The sequence below is a fragment of the Hoplias malabaricus genome, chromosome 5 (assembly GCF_029633855.1).
Source record: "Hoplias malabaricus isolate fHopMal1 chromosome 5, fHopMal1.hap1, whole genome shotgun sequence".
NCBI lineage: Eukaryota > Metazoa > Chordata > Actinopteri > Characiformes > Erythrinidae > Hoplias > Hoplias malabaricus.
Window position 1 is genome coordinate 44,981,549 of NC_089804.1, and position 18,420 is coordinate 44,999,968.

At 41.2% G+C, this 18,420-nt stretch overlaps 7 protein-coding genes across 7 annotated transcripts; 1 reads left to right on the forward strand and 6 right to left on the reverse strand.

Moving 5' to 3' along the window:
* Positions 1–680: 680 nt before the first annotated feature.
* On the forward strand, positions 681–1,127 carry LOC136697224 (histone H3). Its single transcript, XM_066672258.1, has one exon. The coding sequence runs from the start codon at positions 701–703 to the stop codon at positions 1,109–1,111; it is 411 nt and encodes a 136-aa protein (XP_066528355.1). The 5' UTR covers positions 681–700; the 3' UTR covers positions 1,112–1,127.
* A 1,463-nt stretch (positions 1,128–2,590) lies between these two features.
* Positions 2,591–3,166, reverse strand: LOC136696896 (histone H2B 1/2). Its single transcript, XM_066671636.1, has one exon. It carries the CDS (start codon positions 2,986–2,988, stop codon positions 2,614–2,616), a length of 375 nt encoding a protein of 124 aa, XP_066527733.1. The 5' UTR covers positions 2,989–3,166; the 3' UTR covers positions 2,591–2,613.
* An 841-nt stretch (positions 3,167–4,007) lies between these two features.
* Positions 4,008–4,319, reverse strand: LOC136697880 (histone H4). The gene has a single exon (XM_066673197.1). It carries the CDS (start codon positions 4,317–4,319, stop codon positions 4,008–4,010), a length of 312 nt encoding a protein of 103 aa, XP_066529294.1.
* A 4,721-nt stretch (positions 4,320–9,040) lies between these two features.
* On the reverse strand, positions 9,041–9,425 carry LOC136697802 (histone H4). Its single transcript, XM_066673070.1, has one exon. The coding sequence runs from the start codon at positions 9,404–9,406 to the stop codon at positions 9,095–9,097; it is 312 nt and encodes a 103-aa protein (XP_066529167.1). The 5' UTR covers positions 9,407–9,425; the 3' UTR covers positions 9,041–9,094.
* A 5,084-nt stretch (positions 9,426–14,509) lies between these two features.
* On the reverse strand, positions 14,510–15,044 carry LOC136696123 (histone H3). The gene has a single exon (XM_066670271.1). The coding sequence runs from the start codon at positions 14,971–14,973 to the stop codon at positions 14,563–14,565; it is 411 nt and encodes a 136-aa protein (XP_066526368.1). The 5' UTR covers positions 14,974–15,044; the 3' UTR covers positions 14,510–14,562.
* Positions 15,045–15,781: 737 nt separating this feature from the next.
* On the reverse strand, positions 15,782–16,212 carry LOC136696126 (histone H2A-like). Its single transcript, XM_066670274.1, has one exon. The coding sequence runs from the start codon at positions 16,191–16,193 to the stop codon at positions 15,807–15,809; it is 387 nt and encodes a 128-aa protein (XP_066526371.1). The 5' UTR covers positions 16,194–16,212; the 3' UTR covers positions 15,782–15,806.
* A 553-nt stretch (positions 16,213–16,765) lies between these two features.
* LOC136696130 (histone H1-like) lies at positions 16,766–17,653 on the reverse strand. Its single transcript, XM_066670277.1, has one exon. The coding sequence runs from the start codon at positions 17,405–17,407 to the stop codon at positions 16,766–16,768; it is 642 nt and encodes a 213-aa protein (XP_066526374.1). The 5' UTR covers positions 17,408–17,653.
* Positions 17,654–18,420: the final 767 nt, after the last annotated feature.

Sequence of the window (18,420 nt, forward strand, 5' to 3'; positions counted from 1 at the left end):
AAAGCCATTCTAATTTGTGCATGAATCCTGTGTCTAAATTTACTTTTTGTATGATTTAAGAATAGTGGGGAAAAAATGCATTATTTATTTGAGATTTTGAGAGGGAATTCATAAACATACCAAAGGCTAAATTGATTAAAGTGTATGTGTGCTTTAAATATATATTAAGTCTTTAACATGCCTGAAAGGGAGAATGATATATCTCTGACTTTTTCAGATTTTCTAAACCATTTCTGTTCACTTAGTAATACGTTTTATTTGTAATGCGTTTTACATTTCAAGGAAATCTCACTTGACTTTAAAACCCTATATTCTCTCTCGTTATATTTACTGTATGCTTTGTTATAGTCCGTTTTATATATTAGGAATCAGATACCCCATTCATATGTAAGGTTATATAATTAATGTGTACATAATCTCAAAACATAAAAAAGCTGATTTTGACTTCCCCTTTGCTCCCTCCGAATTACTACTCACTGGAGCCCGCCACTTTAAGAATAGGTGATGAGACTGAAAATTTGAAAAGTTGCCGGGACTAAAGACGCCCAATAGCGTTGACAGACGAGGGGATGGCCGTCCAATAGGCGGACACATCCAAGACGTCCAATGAGCGACGAGTTGCCGATCGCTTAAAAAGGCCGAGGGTCGTAAGCACGTTTATGCTTTTAGTTTCGCTGAAGGAAACGTAGAGCTTAACGCGATGGCAAGAACTAAACAGACCGCCCGTAAATCCACCGGTGGCAAAGCCCCGAGGAAGCAGCTGGCCACTAAGGCTGCTCGGAAGAGCGCCCCGGCCACCGGTGGCGTGAAGAAGCCTCATCGTTACAGGCCCGGCACCGTGGCTCTCCGGGAGATCCGCCGCTACCAGAAATCAACCGAGCTCCTCATTCGCAAGTTACCTTTCCAGCGCCTAGTGCGTGAGATCGCTCAGGACTTTAAAACCGACCTCCGCTTCCAGAGCTCCGCTGTCATGGCGCTCCAGGAGGCCAGCGAAGCTTACTTAGTTGGGCTGTTCGAGGACACCAACCTGTGCGCCATTCACGCTAAGAGAGTCACCATCATGCCCAAGGATATCCAGCTGGCCCGCCGTATCCGCGGAGAGCGCGCATAAATCCAGTTCTTCAAAAGCAAACAAAGGCTCTTTTAAGAGCCGCCAACCTGTTTCAATCAAAACGAGTAAATACTACTGCATTTTTCTGCGTTATGTTCTGTGTATATAATATACACTGAAGGGGGCCGATAGTTCGCAGACATTTATAACGGAAGAAACAGCCCTATGTAGGTACAAAGGTGGGGTGCTAATGATGGGAATTTCCACTGGTACAGAACAATGTTACCTACATTTTACATGACTATATGGACAAAATATTATTGTTCAATATTAAAAATAATAGTGTTGCAATGGCCAATTGTTTTTATGGCTGTCTTGTAATAACTCACTGATTGCACTCACACATTCAATTGTATAAATAACTGAATTCTTATTTAAACACCTTAATAAAAAATCACTTATAAACTCTGAAATACAGCCAATGGAACCCAAAAGGAAGGTATTACAAAATAGCTTATAAAATTAAATAATCATCCATTTCTGGGAAATAAAATAAACAAATACTCTGCAAAGCACAAAACAACAGCATTCAACGGTAGTGATTAAAACAACCACAACTGTCAACAAACATTTAACTGATTTAACATTTTCTTCAACTATTTTTTGGAAGGCAGATTTGTAATTCAGGAAAACCACGTGTCTCAGCTCGGAGGGTTGGAGCTTGCTTGTTGTTATCTGATTGGTAAATGACAAGCCTTAGAAAAAAATGGCTCGGTCTTAAACGGGAACCGGCTCACATCGTTCACTTACAAGAGCCGGCTCTTTGAACCGGTTCGTTCGCGACCGACACATCACTATTGGGTGCCATCGTCAGCTTGAAAGCACAAGCTACCAGCTCAAAGGAATTTGAATATATTTTGCACGTATTAATGCATATAAATGCAGGCCTGCACACATACATTCATTAAAGGTTTTTGGTTTATCCTCAAACCACATCAGGTGGGCAGTAATAGCAGCTATAATAAGAAAAAAGAAATGTGAAAGTAACATCTATTTCTACATCTGAGTTCATTTAGAATATTTTTTTGGGGGAGGGGGGCGATATACAGATGACTCACCAGCGTTCACAAACAATTTACAGTGGGTTACATATGTTAATTAACAAAAATAAAACCACTGAGCAATTAATAAACAAAGGAAGAGTACAGTACAGGCCCAGTGTTTGGCCTGATGTTACACAATATAAGCAGTTGTAGTTAAATTTAGTAAAGTGTTGAGTTGAGGAAGATTTCAGACCTCTAGGAAATGTCTTAAAAAAGGTCCTTTTCAAATGTAGTTCGTTTTAGGAGAAGCAAGCCTGGAGCAAGGCCCATGTTTGAAACGGTTACAGTGAACAAAATTTGGAGCAATGGGGTGTACATGTGTAAAAGAACTGAGAACAGCTGTCCAAATAGACGAGATTGTGAGCTTGTAAGTTTAGTATTTCGCAGGAAAGTCTTTTAAATGGAAAAGTGGGTGGCTCTTAAAAGAGCCGTTGGTTCTTTTATGCGTCCGGTCACTGCTTACTTGGAACTGGTGTACTTGGTGACAGCTTTGGTGCCCTCGGAAACGGCGTGCTTGGCCAGCTCTCCGGGAAGAAGCAGACGCACGGCTGTCTGAATCTCCCTGGAGGTGATGGTGGAACGCTTGTTGTAGTGAGCCAAACGTGAAGCCTCACCGGCAATACGCTCGAAGATGTCGTTAACGAACGAGTTCATGATCCCCATGGCCTTGGAGGAGATCCCGGTGTCTGGGTGAACCTGCTTCAACACCTTATACACGTAGATAGCGTAGCTCTCCTTCCTGGTGCGCTTGCGCTTCTTTCCACCTTTGCCGGCCGTCTTGGTGACAGCTTTCTTGGATCCCTTCTTCGGGGCAGACTTGGCTGGCTCAGGCATTATGCTGCTCTTCGAGTTCCACTCAAGAATGAGAGGCGAGTGTGCTGGGCAAGGCTTATGTAGACTGCCAGATGCTGATTATGTTGAGCTCCGCCCAGTGAAATGCTGTCGAACGTCCATTGCTCAGTGAGTTTGGTGACGTTAAGTCTCTTTGTTCACCTTCCCGCGCATTTCTGACCTGTAATAAGTTCAAATATCCTATATGTAACATTTCACAGTGCACGCTTTCATTGGGCATATATAAGCCTTTGAAGTTCATGACAACCTGAAGTACTTTTCTTATTATTTTCCCCTTTGTTTGGCAGCCTGAAGTCCTGTGTACGAGCCCCTCTTGGTTCACGTCCAAGCGCATATTTAACTAAAATAGGGAAACACACAAACACATCAAAACAGTTCACGCCTCAAAAGTAGCAAAGCTGTATTTTCCAGCGTGTGTATTCATTCAAACAAAGTGAGGGAGGCAAGTACTTTAATTTAGACCCATGTTTCACATGCTAATTGCCACACAAGGGTCTTTGAAAATAACTATTGTTTACATTACTATAAAGCCAGATATAGGGACGTTATAGTGAACAAGGCCCTTGACTCGTCTAATCAAATAGGACTCTGGGAAGCTATTTTGTTGAAAACACGTAGCTAGCCTAGCGTCCTCAGTTTTTGTTCATCTCCCCGACATACAATTATTCCAGTTTATGTATAGCAACATGTAACAGCCATTAAGCTTAGCAATGCTTCATAAACGTATCTAGGGAGCTATACTATGGACTCGTCTTTGTACATATGCCAATACGTATTTACCACAAACTTTCTGTGGCTAATTCACAAGACATATGTAGCTAACGGGTGTAAATATAGAGCACAAGTTTGCCTTTTTATACACATCTAGCAGATTTACACAAACCTCAACACACAGCTCCTATTGATAACGAGAGGAAACACTTTAAAATCGCTGCTTTTACTGAGAATGTTGGTGGCTCTTAAAAGAGCCGTTGGGTTTAAGCCGTAGTCGAGTGGAGCGTTTAACCTCCGAAGCCGTACAGAGTGCGTCCTTGGCGTTTCAGAGCGTACACCACATCCATGGCGGTGACAGTCTTCCTCTTGGCGTGCTCAGTGTAAGTGACGGCATCCCTAATCACATTCTCCAGGAACACTTTCAGCACACCACGAGTTTCCTCGTAAATCAGGCCGGAGATACGCTTGACACCACCACGACGAGCTAAACGGCGGATGGCGGGCTTGGTGATGCCCTGGATGTTGTCGCGAAGCACTTTACGATGACGCTTGGCGCCTCCTTTTCCGAGTCCCTTGCCGCCCTTGCCTCTTCCAGACATATTTTCTTCTACTCCTTCAACTGCTGCAAAGAGAAAGAATGAAGAGGTGTCTAGAGGGACGCATATTTATGTTCCTCTACCGAAACCAAGCGCCAGAAAGGCGGAGCTTAATACAATAGACACTGGAGAGACTATACCCAACACTCCACGCAGTGTCAATTTACTCCTTTCTGCTTTTTACAGTCAAAGTTTGCTTTTTTTTTAATCAAAAGGAAAACATAATAACACGGCTGCCCAAATCACGGCAGAATTAAATGTGCACCTCAACTCTCCTGTTTCCACCAGAACTGTCCGTTGCAAGCTCCACAGGGTCAATATACACCCCCAGGCTGCTATAGCCAAACCTTTGGTCACTCATGCCATTGCCAAACGTCGGTTTCAATGGTGCCAGGAGTGCAGATCTTGGGCTGTGGACAATTTGAAACATGTAATGTTCTCTGATGAGTCCACCTTTACTGTTTTCCCCACATCCGGAGTGGAGAAGCACAAAAGAAGAGTACCACCCAGACTGTTGCATGCCCAGAGTGAAGCATGGGGGTGGATCAGTGATGGTTTGGGCTGCCATATCATGGCATTCCCTTGGCCCAATACTTGTGCTAAATGGGCGTGTCACTACCAAGGACTACCGAACCATTCTGGAGGACCATGTGCATCCAATGGTTCAAACATTGTGTCCTGAAGGCGGTGCCGTGTATCACGACGACAACGCACCAATACACACAGCAAGACTGGTGAAAGATTGGTTTGATGAACATGGGTGAACATCTCCCATGGCCTGCACAGTCACCAGATCTAAATATTATTGAGCCACTTTGGGGTGTTTTGGAGGAGCGAGTCAGGAAACGTTTTCCTCCAACAGCATCACGTAGAGACCTGATCACTATCCTGCAAGAAGAATGGCTTCAAATCCCTCTGACCACTGTGCAGGACTTGTATATGTCATTCCCAAGACAAATTGACGCTGTACCGGCCGCAAAAGGAGGCCCTACACCATACTAATAAATGATTGTGGTCTAAAACCAGGTGTTTCAGTTTCATTATCCAACACCTGTGTATATACATTTCAAATATGATTCCACATACACATGCTCCACACATACACAGATCTGTTTATTTTTAAAACAAGGTTTTGGTCTGCGTTTTGGCCCCCCATCCACAAGAAAGCTTTGTTTTAAGTCACTGAAAATGGAGGTTTTTCGATATTTGGATGATATGGCTGATGGTAATTTATCTTAACTTAAGCAATAATGGCCTATTTGTATTCATGCATCCACAACAAGAGCAGAGGGGCAGCCCAGTCAAAGACAGTAAATGAGCTCTGAGCACATCCTTGGTAGCAGTAATTCAGTTTCAACACAAGATGTGCTACAATTACTGCAACATTACCATTCATCCATTCATTGTCTGTAGCCGCTTATCCATTTCAGGGTCGCGGTGGGTCCAGAGCCTACCTGGAATCATTGGGCGCAAGGCAGGAATACACCCTGGTGGTGGCACCAGTCCTTCATAGGGCAACACACACATTCACACCTACGGACACTTTTTGAGTCACCAATCCACCTACCAATGTGTGTTTTTGGACCATGGGAGGAAACTGGAGCACCCAGAGGAAACCCACGCGAACACAGGGAGAACACACCAACTCCTCACAGACAGTCACCCGGAACGGGACTCGAACCCCCAACGCCCAGGTCCCTGAAATTGTGTGATTTGTAACAGTACCTGCTGCCCAACATTAACATTAATGGTCATATTTCTACTGTACAATTCCAGAGTCATTATTAATGTGATGATCCACTGAGTTGTAATAGGGAGAAAAGAGACTCTGGCATTGCTACTCTGGGCTCAGTATGGCAGAAACTGCAGGAATCTGGAGGAAATTACATAGTGCAGTCCTTTGATTTCATTGTAGTGCTGTAAAGGTAAACTACACTCTGCAAGTGCAGGAGGTGTACAGGAGCAAAAATATCAAATCTTACCTCTTATCTCTAGTTATTAAATATGATAAATAGCAAGATTAAGTAGATAGTTGTCTAACAACTCCACTACAGCTAAATTGCTCCATATCAACTCCAAATTTTACCTGATGAGGGTAGACCCCTGGATACACAATTTTAAAAAGAAAAAAGTAATGGGACTCATGAACTCTTCAGTTTATAGTCACTTACATTTTTATTTTCCAAAAATAAGACAAGCGCTTACATTTGTTTGTGTTTTTCACAAGCTTTTTACCACTTCATATATATTTCAGGACTCTAAATGGTTTCTTTTATAAATTTGAGAGTTTTCTGTAAAAATAAAACATGATATCTGCCTGAGCAGATAGGATATAGATTTGTAATTTCAGATGGAAAATGGAAAAAATGGCTGCATTGAAATGACATTAAATTAATTGTTATATCTGGGCAAGATTGTTTACCCAACCATATGCCCTCAGTTTTACTTCTATTCAGTTTTGCCCCAGCAACTTCCTCATTTATTTTAAAATGTACCTAGACTACACTTAACTCCATTTACATTTACAGGTAAATGGACTACATTTAACATTTGTTTAGTTTTTGATAAAAACAGCTATATCATCTGCATAAGCAGAGATGTTACTTCTATTTTTACCTTCATACACTACCCCAGAAATTCTAGGGATCCTTTTATTTCTATTTAAGAGAGGACTTCACAGTCACATAAAGTGCTGAGCTCAGGAGACATCCTTGTTTAGCCCCTATACAAACTTCAAAATTTTCAGTTAAAACTCCATTCACATTTATTTGTAGTATCAATTTCTTATATAACAGCTTTAACATGTCTATGAATTTATGAGGAAAGACAGCTTCTCATTGCTTGCCATATGGACTCTCTAGAGATGAAGTCTTCAGCATGCTCATCTGTAATCAGAGCTCTAATTACACATAGATTGTCCCACATGAATCTCCCTTTTAAAACACACGTTCAGACTCAATATTTTTATCTAAACATTTATTCATTCTATGCATGGAAACTTTTTGTAGTCCACTTATTATGTAGATCACTCCTGTCATCCTCTTTTTTTTAAATACATAAGTGAGACAACACCATGATAAAAACAATCTGGCAAAATCAGATGCTCAATACCTTCATTATAATATACCAAAAGATCCACTGTTTCATATAAGCATGCTTTATAAAATGCTGCCGTTAAACCATTAATTCTTGGCAATATTCCATCATTTAAACTCTCGATTACTTCTATTCTTTCATCTTAAACACCATCTAAATTTGGAGATGAGTCCAGGAAAAAAAAATTTCTCATTAATAAGTAACTTATTGAAAGCTTCTTCACATATGGATTTAATTAGTTTCATTTTCTCAGTTTCGTTATAAATGTTTCCATATTTATCCTTAATTCATTTAAATGCCTCTTTCCTCTCATTTTTTCTAATTTCTTAATAACCTCTTGTGAATTACAATGAATTTTATTATCCAGACCTGCCTGAAGTTGTATGTTTAAAACAATTTCTTTATCTGTAAAAGTTCTGAAACCTGTGCTCGTCTTCAATGTTTCGATCTTGTTTACACTGTAAACTGACATATTCACGGATGATTTCATTATAAAATTCATCATGTTCTTTAATGAATTCTTTACACTTTTAAAAAAAGATGTTATTTGCTTCTTGAAAACCGGCACAACCCTGTACTAGATCTCGTTAAAACTTCATTCATGTATTGTCTGTAACCGCTTATCCAATTCAGGGTCGCGGTGGGTCCGGAGCCTACCCGGATTCACTGGGTGCAAGGCGGGAACACACCCTGGAGGGCGCGCCAGTCCTTCACAGGGCAACACACACATTCACTCACACCTACAGACACATTTGAGTCACCAATCCACCTACCAACGTGTGTTTTTGGACCATGGGAGGCAACCAGAGCACCCAGAGGAACTCTGACAATACCTGCTGCACCACCGTGTTATAATTGTCAATGTTGTTGATGTTCTGCTCTTCCTCCTCATGATGCTGAACAGGTGGACTCACACTGCTCTCCTCGCTTGACTGCTTTGTACTCTCTGGACATTTTGCAGCACACGCTTTATTGCAATATGAGAAATAAAGAACTTAAAGAAGTTGTGGCCCCTCTCACCACACAGCTCTTGATTTGTTTGTGTGGGAATGTAGAGCCATAACACAAACAGTTCACGCCTCAAAAGTAGCAAAGATATATTTTCCATTTTCCAGCGTGTGTATTCTTTCAAACAGAGTGAGGGAGGCAAGCACTTTAATTTAGACCCATGTTTCACATTCTAATTGCCACACAAGGGTCTTTGAAAATAACTATTGTTTACATTACGATAAAGCCAGATATAGGGACGTTATAGTGAACAAGGCCCTTGACTCGTCTAATCAAATAGGACTCTGCGTCCTAGCCTAGCGTCCTCAGTTTTTGTTCATCTCCCCGACATACAATTATTCCAGTTTATGTATAGCAACATGTAACAGCCATTAAGCTTAGCAATGCTTCATAAACGTATCTAGGGAGCTATACTATGGACTCGTCTTTGTACATATGCCAATACGTATTTACCACAAACTTTCTGTGGCTAATTCACAAGACATATGTAGCTAACGGGTGTAAATATAGAGCACAAGTTTGCCTTTTTATACGCATCTAGCAGATTTACACAAACCTGAACACACAGCTCCTATTGACAACGAGAGGAAACACTTTAAAATGGCTGCTTTTACTGAGAATGTTGGTGGCTCTTAAAAGAGCCGTTGGGTTTAAGCCGTAGTCGAGTGGAGCGTTTAACCTCCGAAGCCGTAAAGAGTGCGTCCTTGGCGTTTCAGAGCGTACACCACATCCATGGCGGTGACAGTCTTCCTCTTGGCGTGCTCAGTGTAAGTGACGGCATCCCTAATCACGTTCTCCAGGAACACTTTCAGCACACCACGAGTTTCCTCGTAGATCAGACCTGAGATACGCTTGACACCACCACGACGAGCTAGACGACGGATGGCGGGCTTGGTGATGCCCTGGATGTTGTCGCGAAGCACTTTACGATGACGCTTAGCGCCTCCTTTTCCGAGTCCCTTGCCGCCCTTGCCTCTTCCAGACATATTTTCTTCTACTCCTTCAACTGCTGCAAAGAGAAAGAATGAAGAGGTGCCTAGAGAAACGCATATTTATGCTCCTCTACCGGACCTGGTTGAAACCAACCACCAGAAAGGCGGAGCTTAATACAATAGACACAGGAGAGACTACACCCAACACACCACGCAGTGTCTATTTACTCCTTTCTGCACTAAATAAAGGGCGATTGTTACAGTAATGGATGTGTTCAATTCCGCGTCCACTAAGCCTTTACCATATAATGTGATGTGGTGTAGCACATTTCATTTGAAGAATGTGTATTATAATACAGCATGATTTAACAAATTAAATGGGCACTGTATGTAAAGTGAGTTAGAGAAAGTTTAATAACAAATCACACATTTACAGCTATGATATTTCCCCAAATGTTACAAAACATCACTTGATTAATTCTTAGCCCCCTCCAGGGTGTATTCCCGCCTTGCGCCCCATGATTCCAGGTAGGCTCTGGACCCACCATGACCCTGAATTGGATAAGTGGTTACAGATAATGAATGAATGAATGAATGAAGTATGAGAAAATATGATATTGCACAAATTATATCACATATATTATTACATATTACATATGGTTTTGGTCATGGAGGGAGCTTGGCCGCTATTGTGCTGTGGGATCATTGCAATTTGTTACAGAGGATCTTTTGATCATTTCCCCCTTATTTGTATTGTAATGACCTTTAGTCTCCCAGGATGTATCTTAATTTACATCTGGCTTTTGGGGATCAAAGCTGTGTTTGCATATCATGGTTTTTATATAGCCTGTTTATATGTTGAGTTTTGTATTTAAATCCTAGGCTCAGAAACAGAGTAAATGCAGAGGTGACACAGTATTACAGCTTCACAATATATGATACATGTAAAAATATCCAGTGTACAGGTGGGAGAATATATATATATATATATATATATATATATATATATATATATATATATATATATATATATATATATATGACATAAATGGCAAATCGCCATTTTACTCGGCATAATTTCTTAATGGTGTATTCATCCAAAGATTTTTAAGTGCAAGACATAGTTTATGTCAAGGTCTTTTTTTTTTCTTCTTTTTGTAAAACGCTGTTGGGGTACTGTCCTGTGTGACCTGAATCTCACAGATTACAGCGTAAAAAGCACAACTTATATCCCAGCTAGCAAAACTGTATCAGCCGAATCATGCATGCCAGAACAAAAACACTTGCCCCAACGCTGGCACGCGGTGCCTGCATTGTCTCGGCCGTGCTGTATGGCTGTCACAAAGGCCCATAGTTCTGGCCTGAGTCTGGGAAACTGAGGTGCAGCTCAAATGACTCGACCCTAATTCGGCCAGCCATAACTAAATTGCGATATTCGGACCACAACCGAGTTTGAGCCAAAAATATGCCATAAGTGCAAGACATGGCCTAGATCTGGCTCATTACCGGATAGTAGTTTATTTCCTTCTAGACAGCACCCCGCTTCTAACCTCCCTTCCATCAGAAAAGGTTAGAATCACTTCTGTGGAGAAATGACTGCTTTATTAAATAACAACTTACATATTTCCTAAAGCCGCATTCAATGCAATGAGATCAGTAACTGTGCTTTTCATACAACCTTGAAACAATGCAGTACAATACATTGCAGTACAATGCACTGCAATACAGCAATTGCAATGTATACAAACAGTACATAAAATCAGTAAACAGAAAATACATTTGTAACTGGCATTTGAAATGGGCAGTGTCATGATTTCCTAAATCCAATTACATTCAAATATGTTTTTTCAAAGAAATATGATTGGTTTACACCCCAATAACTTCCATTTACATTCACACTTTTCTTTAAAAATATGCAATTTATTTACTACGCTAAGGCAAAATAACAAAATGCATAAATACTATAAATAAACGTTTCACCAGTAAGTTTGTAAAAGTAAAAAAAAAAAAGAGTTACTACATGGCTCTGTTGTGTTGTCACATTTTGTCAATACCTCACTTCCCTCAACAATGATGGGAACATCAGCTGTATCCTCCTCTCTTGCAGCCTGGACAACAAGGATCTTCAGTCCTTGTTGTGCAGTGTAGTGAAAGAACGCTCAGTTGTAGATCACCTCAGTTGTACTCCTTGTTGAATTCCAGCTCTATAATTAAACAGATAGAGATTATCTACATGTTCTGTTCACTTCAATATATTTTCTTTAAATATTTTTTAACGAAACACTGTAAACTGTTTGTGTATGCACCTTCATTAACTACAGAACTTCAAATGTGGCAAGATTATCAGGTTATAGTACAAATGATTATACAAATGTTTATGCTACAACTGATGCTAAGGATCTCATCTAAATAACTTAGTTAAATAGTTAAATGCTCAGTTCATACTAAACAAAATGAATTAGTTCATGTTCACAGTTAATTTTGAAAATTTTAAGTAACGTCACAGCTCCAAAAATAAATTATCACATATTTGTTTTTTTTTTTTCTCTTCCTCAATAAATAGGCTTCAATCGTTTTCAGTATAACCTCCTTCAAGGAGATTGTGAATGTGTTATAATCTATTTATTATTTTATGTCTTCTTAAAATGGTAAAGCAATTAAAAAAAACAACAACAACAAAAAAATAAACAAAAACATACATAGTCATTCATTCCAAACTTACAATGGTAATGGTATGGTATAAACACAGAGCACTTATCACACTTGCTTAATGTGTAAATAAAAGTGAAGAGAATAGTGACACTTGTTAGATTCAAAATGATGAAATGCTTTAGAACATTTTATGAAGTTATATAACTATATGCATGTTTACAAATGTTAAGGTATTAAATGCCAGTCATTTATTGTGAAATATAAACTACCAGTTGCCAAGGGGATCGTGCTGTATATAACCTACAGCCTAATGTAGAGGAAATCGGATGAAGAGTTTAAACATTTACAGATATGCTAAACAATGTTGTCTATTCATTGCTGCTCTTCATGTATTGACTGAGTTAATTCATAGTGGAAATCCAAAAAGACTAGAAATTACAGGGTGTTAATGTACTTTTTAATGACTCTTTAATTTCTAGGGCACAGTGTTTGTATGTGATCATTTATCGTGGCTGTCTGATTAAAACATCTCCATTTTTAGCTGTTTTGCTCTAATGCTCCAAGAATTGAGAGACTTTCTGAGGCCTCAAAAATAGCCACCCTGGCTTCTTCTGGGGTATCAGCAGTCTGTATCAGCATTGTAGAAAAAAAAAAAAAAAAAAGCATACATACACAGCTACAAATTCCACACTCTAAAGGTCCATAGATCCTGTAAACATAGCACATAGTAAGGGAATTTGTGTTCAGTTCTTTGTTGAAACAATGCTTTTTGGCAATAAATCTTATACCGTTGGAAAGCCTGTTAATTTCCCTTTTAAATTGTGCCGCATTTGTAAAAAAAACATTTGTGAGTCGAGCAGTAACGCTAAGAATGTGGGTTGCATCCATGAAAGATTTGTTAAATCTCTGCCAATGCCAAACATTTTATTCTGCCATTGACTCTTTTTTGGTGTTTAGGTGAACTTTAGTTATACAAAATCAGATTGTAATCTGTCAGATTGTAATTATAATCTGCATACGTTGTCAGCTCAATTTTAATGGTCAGGACCTCAACAAGACCACCACAGAGCAACTATTATTTGGGTGATGGGTCATTGTCAGCCCTGCAGTGACCCTGATGTGGTGTTGGTGGATTAGTGTGCTGTATGATTGGATACATCAGGGCTGCTAAAATGTTTAAAACCTCAGTGTCACTGCTGGACTGCCATCATAATAATAGCGGCTCTGTGGTGGTCCTATAGGGTCCTGATCTTTGAAGTACAAAGTAAAATGGGGCTAACAAATTATGCAGAGAAAAAGACAGACCACAGTCTGATATTGTATTACTGTATTGTATTATATATATATTATCTGTGGAACTGCTAATATCTACATTGGGTAGACAGGTTATAGGAATATAGGTTGCAGTTGTTGCAGATAAAAATGAGAACCTTTTTCTCTATTTAGGAACAAAAAATGCATGTATGCTTACAGGTGCTAGTAATAAAATTAGAATATCATGAAAAATTTGATTTATTTCAGTAATTCCATTCAAAAAGTGAAACTTGTATGTTCTACTCATTCATTACACGCAGACTGATATATTTCAAGTGTTTATTTCTTTTACTTTGATAACTATAACTGACAACTAATGAAACCCACTAGACCACTATGCACAAGCACCCTTAAATATTTTATTCTATTTCTTCTTTTTAATTCTAGAATTATTGTGATGTGATTAGTGATGTGTCGGTCGCGAACGAACCGGTTCAAAGAGCCGGCTCTTGTAAGTGAACGATGTGAGCCGGTTCTCGTTTAAGACCGAGCCATTTTTTTCTAAGGCTTGTCATTTACCAATCAGAGAACAACAAGCAAGCTCCAAACTTCCAACCCTCCGAGCTGAGACACGTGGTTTTCCTGAATTACAAATCTGCCTTCCAAAAAATAGTTAAAGAAAATGTTAAATCAGTTAAATGTTTGTTGACAGTTGTGGTTGTTTTAATCACTGCCGTTGAATGCTGCTGTTTTGCACTTTGCAGAGTATTTGTTTATTTTATTTCCCAGAAATGGATGATTATTTAATTTAATAAGCTATTTTGTAATACCTACCTTTTTGGGTTCCATTGGCTGTATTTCAGAGTTTACAAGTGATTTTTTATTAAGGTGTTTAAATAAAAATCAAGTTATTTATACAATTGAATGTGTGAGTGCAATCAGTGAGTTATTACAAGACAGCCATAAAAACAACTGGCCATTGCAACACTATTATTTTTTTGTCCATATAGTCGAAAGAGCCGGCTCCCCAAAAAGAGACGAAATTCCCATCACTACAGTAAATACATGAAGAGCAGACATTGTTTAGCGTTTCTGTAAATGTTTAAACTCTTCATCCGATTTCCTCTACATTAGACTGTAGGTTATATACAGCACGATACAGAAGCAAAGAAAAAAAAAAAAAAAAAAAAAAAAGTTGAAGCCCATTCTTCAGCGAAAGAGGAGACTTTTACTCGTTTTGACTGAAACAGGTCGGTGGCTCTTAAAAGAGCCTTTGGGTATCGCTTTCTAAGTAGGCGATGGATTTATGCGCGCTCTCCGCGGATACGGCGGGCCAGCTGGATATCTTTAGGCATGATGGTGACTCTCTTGGCGTGGATAGCGCACAGGTTGGTATCCTCGAACAGACCAACCAAATAAGCTTCGCTGGCCTCCTGGAGAGCCATGACGGCGGAGCTCTGGAAGCGGAGGTCAGTTTTAAAGTCCTGAGCGATCTCACGTACCAGGCGCTGGAAGGGCAGCTTACGGATGAGAAGCTCGGTTGATTTCTGGTAACGGCGGATCTCTCGGAGAGCTACAGTGCCGGGCCTGTAACGATGAGGCTTCTTCACGCCACCTGTAGCCGGTGCGCTCTTTCGAGCGGCCTTAGTGGCCAGCTGTTTCCTCGGGGCTTTGCCACCGGTGGATTTACGGGCGGTCTGCTTAGTTCTTGCCATCGCATCAAGTTCTCCTTCTCGTCTGAGAATGAGAGGTCATTCAGCTCATGGCCCTTTTAAGCGTTGGAGCAGCTCGCAGCTCATTGGGCGTCGGGGATATTCCCGCCTTCAAACGGACGGCTTTCCTTTCGTCGCCTCAACGCTATTGGGCGGCTTTAGTCCCTCCAACTTTTCAAATTACAGTTTATTCCCATATATTTTTATACTACTCTGATTATGTATTTATCCTTAAGGTATCTAATGGTTTAAACTCATTTGAACAGAAAGTTTATATAAAATAGTTTTGACAAAATCTGGTTTAAGAAACTCAAATGTATATCATGCTTAGCTTGTCAGAAGGCCTCCAATAACGAATGCTAAAGAGCTAATGGAGTCTAGGAACAATTACGGGGGACAGGGGGCGGTGGTCTGTCTTTGTCTGTTACGCTAGACTTTCTCTCTCTCTGCTCGTGGGGGAGAACAGGCATCTGTCATTTTTTTAAACTCTAAATCTTGAAGAACTTCAAACCACGATAAGCATGTAGCTCATCTTGAGATGCAAATGAGTTTCTGTGGTACTTCAAAAGGCTAATAAAATTTTAGACATGTTACATCTCAGTCACACAGTAATTTTTCTTCTCAAACTACTTAAAACTCATTTTTACCACAAGATATAAAGTCAGTTTAGTTACTCATATTTGGGGGCAGGGGGTTATGTTATATTATAGCAAGTCATATACAGGTGTTATTACTGACCTATATTATACATTAATTCAAACTCAATTGCACTTTTCTTGCAAAGGTTGGTGGCTCTTAAAAGAGCCTTTTGGTATTTTCAGATGAAGAAAGTAGTGTTACTTGGTCTTGGCTGCCTTCTCCGTCTTCTTGGGCAGAAGCACAGCCTGGATATTGGGCAGTACTCCGCCCTGAGCGATAGTCACTCCTCCGAGCAGTTTGTTGAGCTCTTCGTCGTTACGAACGGCCAGCTGCAGATGACGAGGAATGATACGGGTTTTCTTGTTGTCACGGGCAGCGTTCCCAGCCAACTCCAGAATCTCAGCGGTCAGATACTCCAGCACCGCCGCCAAATAGACCGGGGCGCCGGCGCCAACGCGCTCAGCATAGTTTCCCTTACGCAGGAGCCTGTGCACACGACCAACTGGAAACTGCAGCCCAGCACGGGATGAACGAGTTTTGGCCTTGGCTCTAGCCTTACCACCACTTTTCCCTCTGCCGCTCATTGTAATATCACTATTCAAATGAAACCCAAAGCTAAAATAAAAGCTCTGGCTTAAGAACACTCTTCATATAGATAAACTGGCTGTGTTCCTATTGGATACAAACAACAGCTACTCAACAACCAATCAGATTACGGTCCACCCACTTTTTCTTCCAATTTTGTTCGGTCTACATATCCATCATATTACGTGGACTTGTTTTCTTTATGGAGAGAGAAAAAAAAAGAATTATTTCCCTATGACATTTTAAGGTAAAGTGAGACTAGTAGAAATTATATTTAAGATCTAGGGAGGTTTCAATGAAAAAAACTTAAATAACCATAAAAAACATCATACTTTCACATGTTCCGCTCTTTCCCCATTCTCGTTGAAAATAATACATGTAAAAGAAAGTCCAATAAATGAATAGTGCATTATCTCCTTGCCGCGGTGCTTTGCATCGGACACATTTCTTAATCCATTCTCATTCACGGAGGAAACTGAAAATATGGCTCTTTGGAGGGAAAACGTGGTTGGCTCTTAAAAGAGCCGTTTTGTTTTTATAAAGGAATGAAAAGTTAAGGTAAACTGCACGTTTACTTCTTCTTGGGGGCAGCCTTCTTCGCCTTTGCCGTCTTAGGCTTGGCTGCCTTGGGTTTAACTGTCTTCGTCTTCTTGGGGCTCTTGGCAGCCTTCTTGGGGGCCGCGGGCTTCTTTGCCTTCTTGGGGGACTTGGTCGCCTTCTTGGCGGCCGCAGGCTTCTTTGCTTTCTTTGGAGACTTGGTCACCTTCTTGGCGGCCGCAGGCTTTTTCGCCTTCTTCGGGGATTTCTTGGCGGCGGCGGCGGGCTTCTTTGTTGCTACCTTCTTGGCGGCAGGCTTTTTAACTTTAGGAGCCGCCTTCTTGGCTGGTTTCTTCTTAGCCTCGGCTTGCTTCTTGTTGAGCTTAAAAGAGCCGGACGCGCCGGTGCCTTTGGTCTGCACCAGTGTGCCCTTGGTCACCAGGCTCTTGACGGCCACTTTCACGCGGGAGTTGTTCTTCTCCACGTCGTAGCCACCGGCGGCGAGGGCTTTTTTCAGCGCGGCCAAAGACACGCCGCTCCTCTCCTTGGAGTCCGACACAGCCTTGACGATGAGCTCGCCGACGCTGGGGCCGCTCTTTTTAGGGCGAGCGGCGGCTTTCTTCTTGGGAGCCTTGGCCGGAGCGGCTGCGGCGGGAGCTGGAGCGACTTCTGCCATCTTCCTGCTTTGCTGCGTAGCGGGAGCGAGTGCGCGTATACAGAGAGACAAGTTTGTTCTGAGGAACTTTCCTTCCTGCCGAGGGGGACGGCTCTTAAAAGAAACATGAGAACGGTGGAGACTCAACCCGGCGGTCGCTCTACAGCTGTGCTCGCCAATAGGCTCTCGTTTGTGTTTTCTCGCGGCTTTTATTGACAGAAATAGAAACAACGGTGCGATTTGGCGACTAACAAACCACGCGCCCGTCTAAAAACGTCTCTCTCGTGTGATTGGAGACCGGGAAAGGCTGCGTAGCGACGCCTCGTTTCGCACGGCGCTCTCAAAAGTGTGTCTCTTCACCTCCATTTCGAACGAGAGACGGCGCATTTGTCGCGAAAATTGGTAGAAAACGGAGACAAACGCTGGCGTGAGCCTTCGAAATTCTCCGCGGCGCCTTCGAGGTAAGCCTCGGCCAAAGCGTGGACGAAACACCAGCGGCCTAGCGCTCCGTTTACTATTTGGAAAACGAGCTCTCGTAGACTGAGTAAAACACACGTCCGAGGACGTTGTCCGTGGGAGCCGTAGTATATGGCTTGTGTATATGTCTGCACACAGACGCGTGTGGGTGTGAGTGTCACGTCAGGTGTGCGGCATTGTAACACAATCTTAACCAACGTCCTTTAACACTGTCGTTTATTCTTGTGGAGTGGAGTGGTGCGGTGTGGATGATGGTGAAAGAAGAAGAAGATTTTCCGCAGACACGTCTGGAGTTGTAAATATAAATTTATTACACAAAAGAACAGCGTCTTTATTATACAGAGATTATGCCAATTTTTCTCTTTCTCTCTCTCTCTAGCCCAAACATCCCGCTTATATAGACTGCTCTCAGTCCAAACAAGATCAAATCATATACCTCTTGTTTAAAATAAACTATCTGTATGTAATGGGGATAGAGAGCTTAGGGACCGCAGACTTACAAAATATATATTGTACTTAACAATCCATTTCAAAGGACTCAGAAGCTATATGTGGAG

Coding starts and splice junctions, on each gene's coding strand:
- LOC136697224 (XM_066672258.1), top strand. CDS start 701: ATGGCAAGAACTAAACAGACCGCCCGTAAATCCACCGGTGGCAAAGCC.
- LOC136696896 (XM_066671636.1), bottom strand. CDS start 2,988: ATGCCTGAGCCAGCCAAGTCTGCCCCGAAGAAGGGATCCAAGAAAGCT.
- LOC136697880 (XM_066673197.1), bottom strand. CDS start 4,319: ATGTCTGGAAGAGGCAAGGGCGGCAAGGGACTCGGAAAAGGAGGCGCC.
- LOC136697802 (XM_066673070.1), bottom strand. CDS start 9,406: ATGTCTGGAAGAGGCAAGGGCGGCAAGGGACTCGGAAAAGGAGGCGCT.
- LOC136696123 (XM_066670271.1), bottom strand. CDS start 14,973: ATGGCAAGAACTAAGCAGACCGCCCGTAAATCCACCGGTGGCAAAGCC.
- LOC136696126 (XM_066670274.1), bottom strand. CDS start 16,193: ATGAGCGGCAGAGGGAAAAGTGGTGGTAAGGCTAGAGCCAAGGCCAAA.
- LOC136696130 (XM_066670277.1), bottom strand. CDS start 17,407: ATGGCAGAAGTCGCTCCAGCTCCCGCCGCAGCCGCTCCGGCCAAGGCT.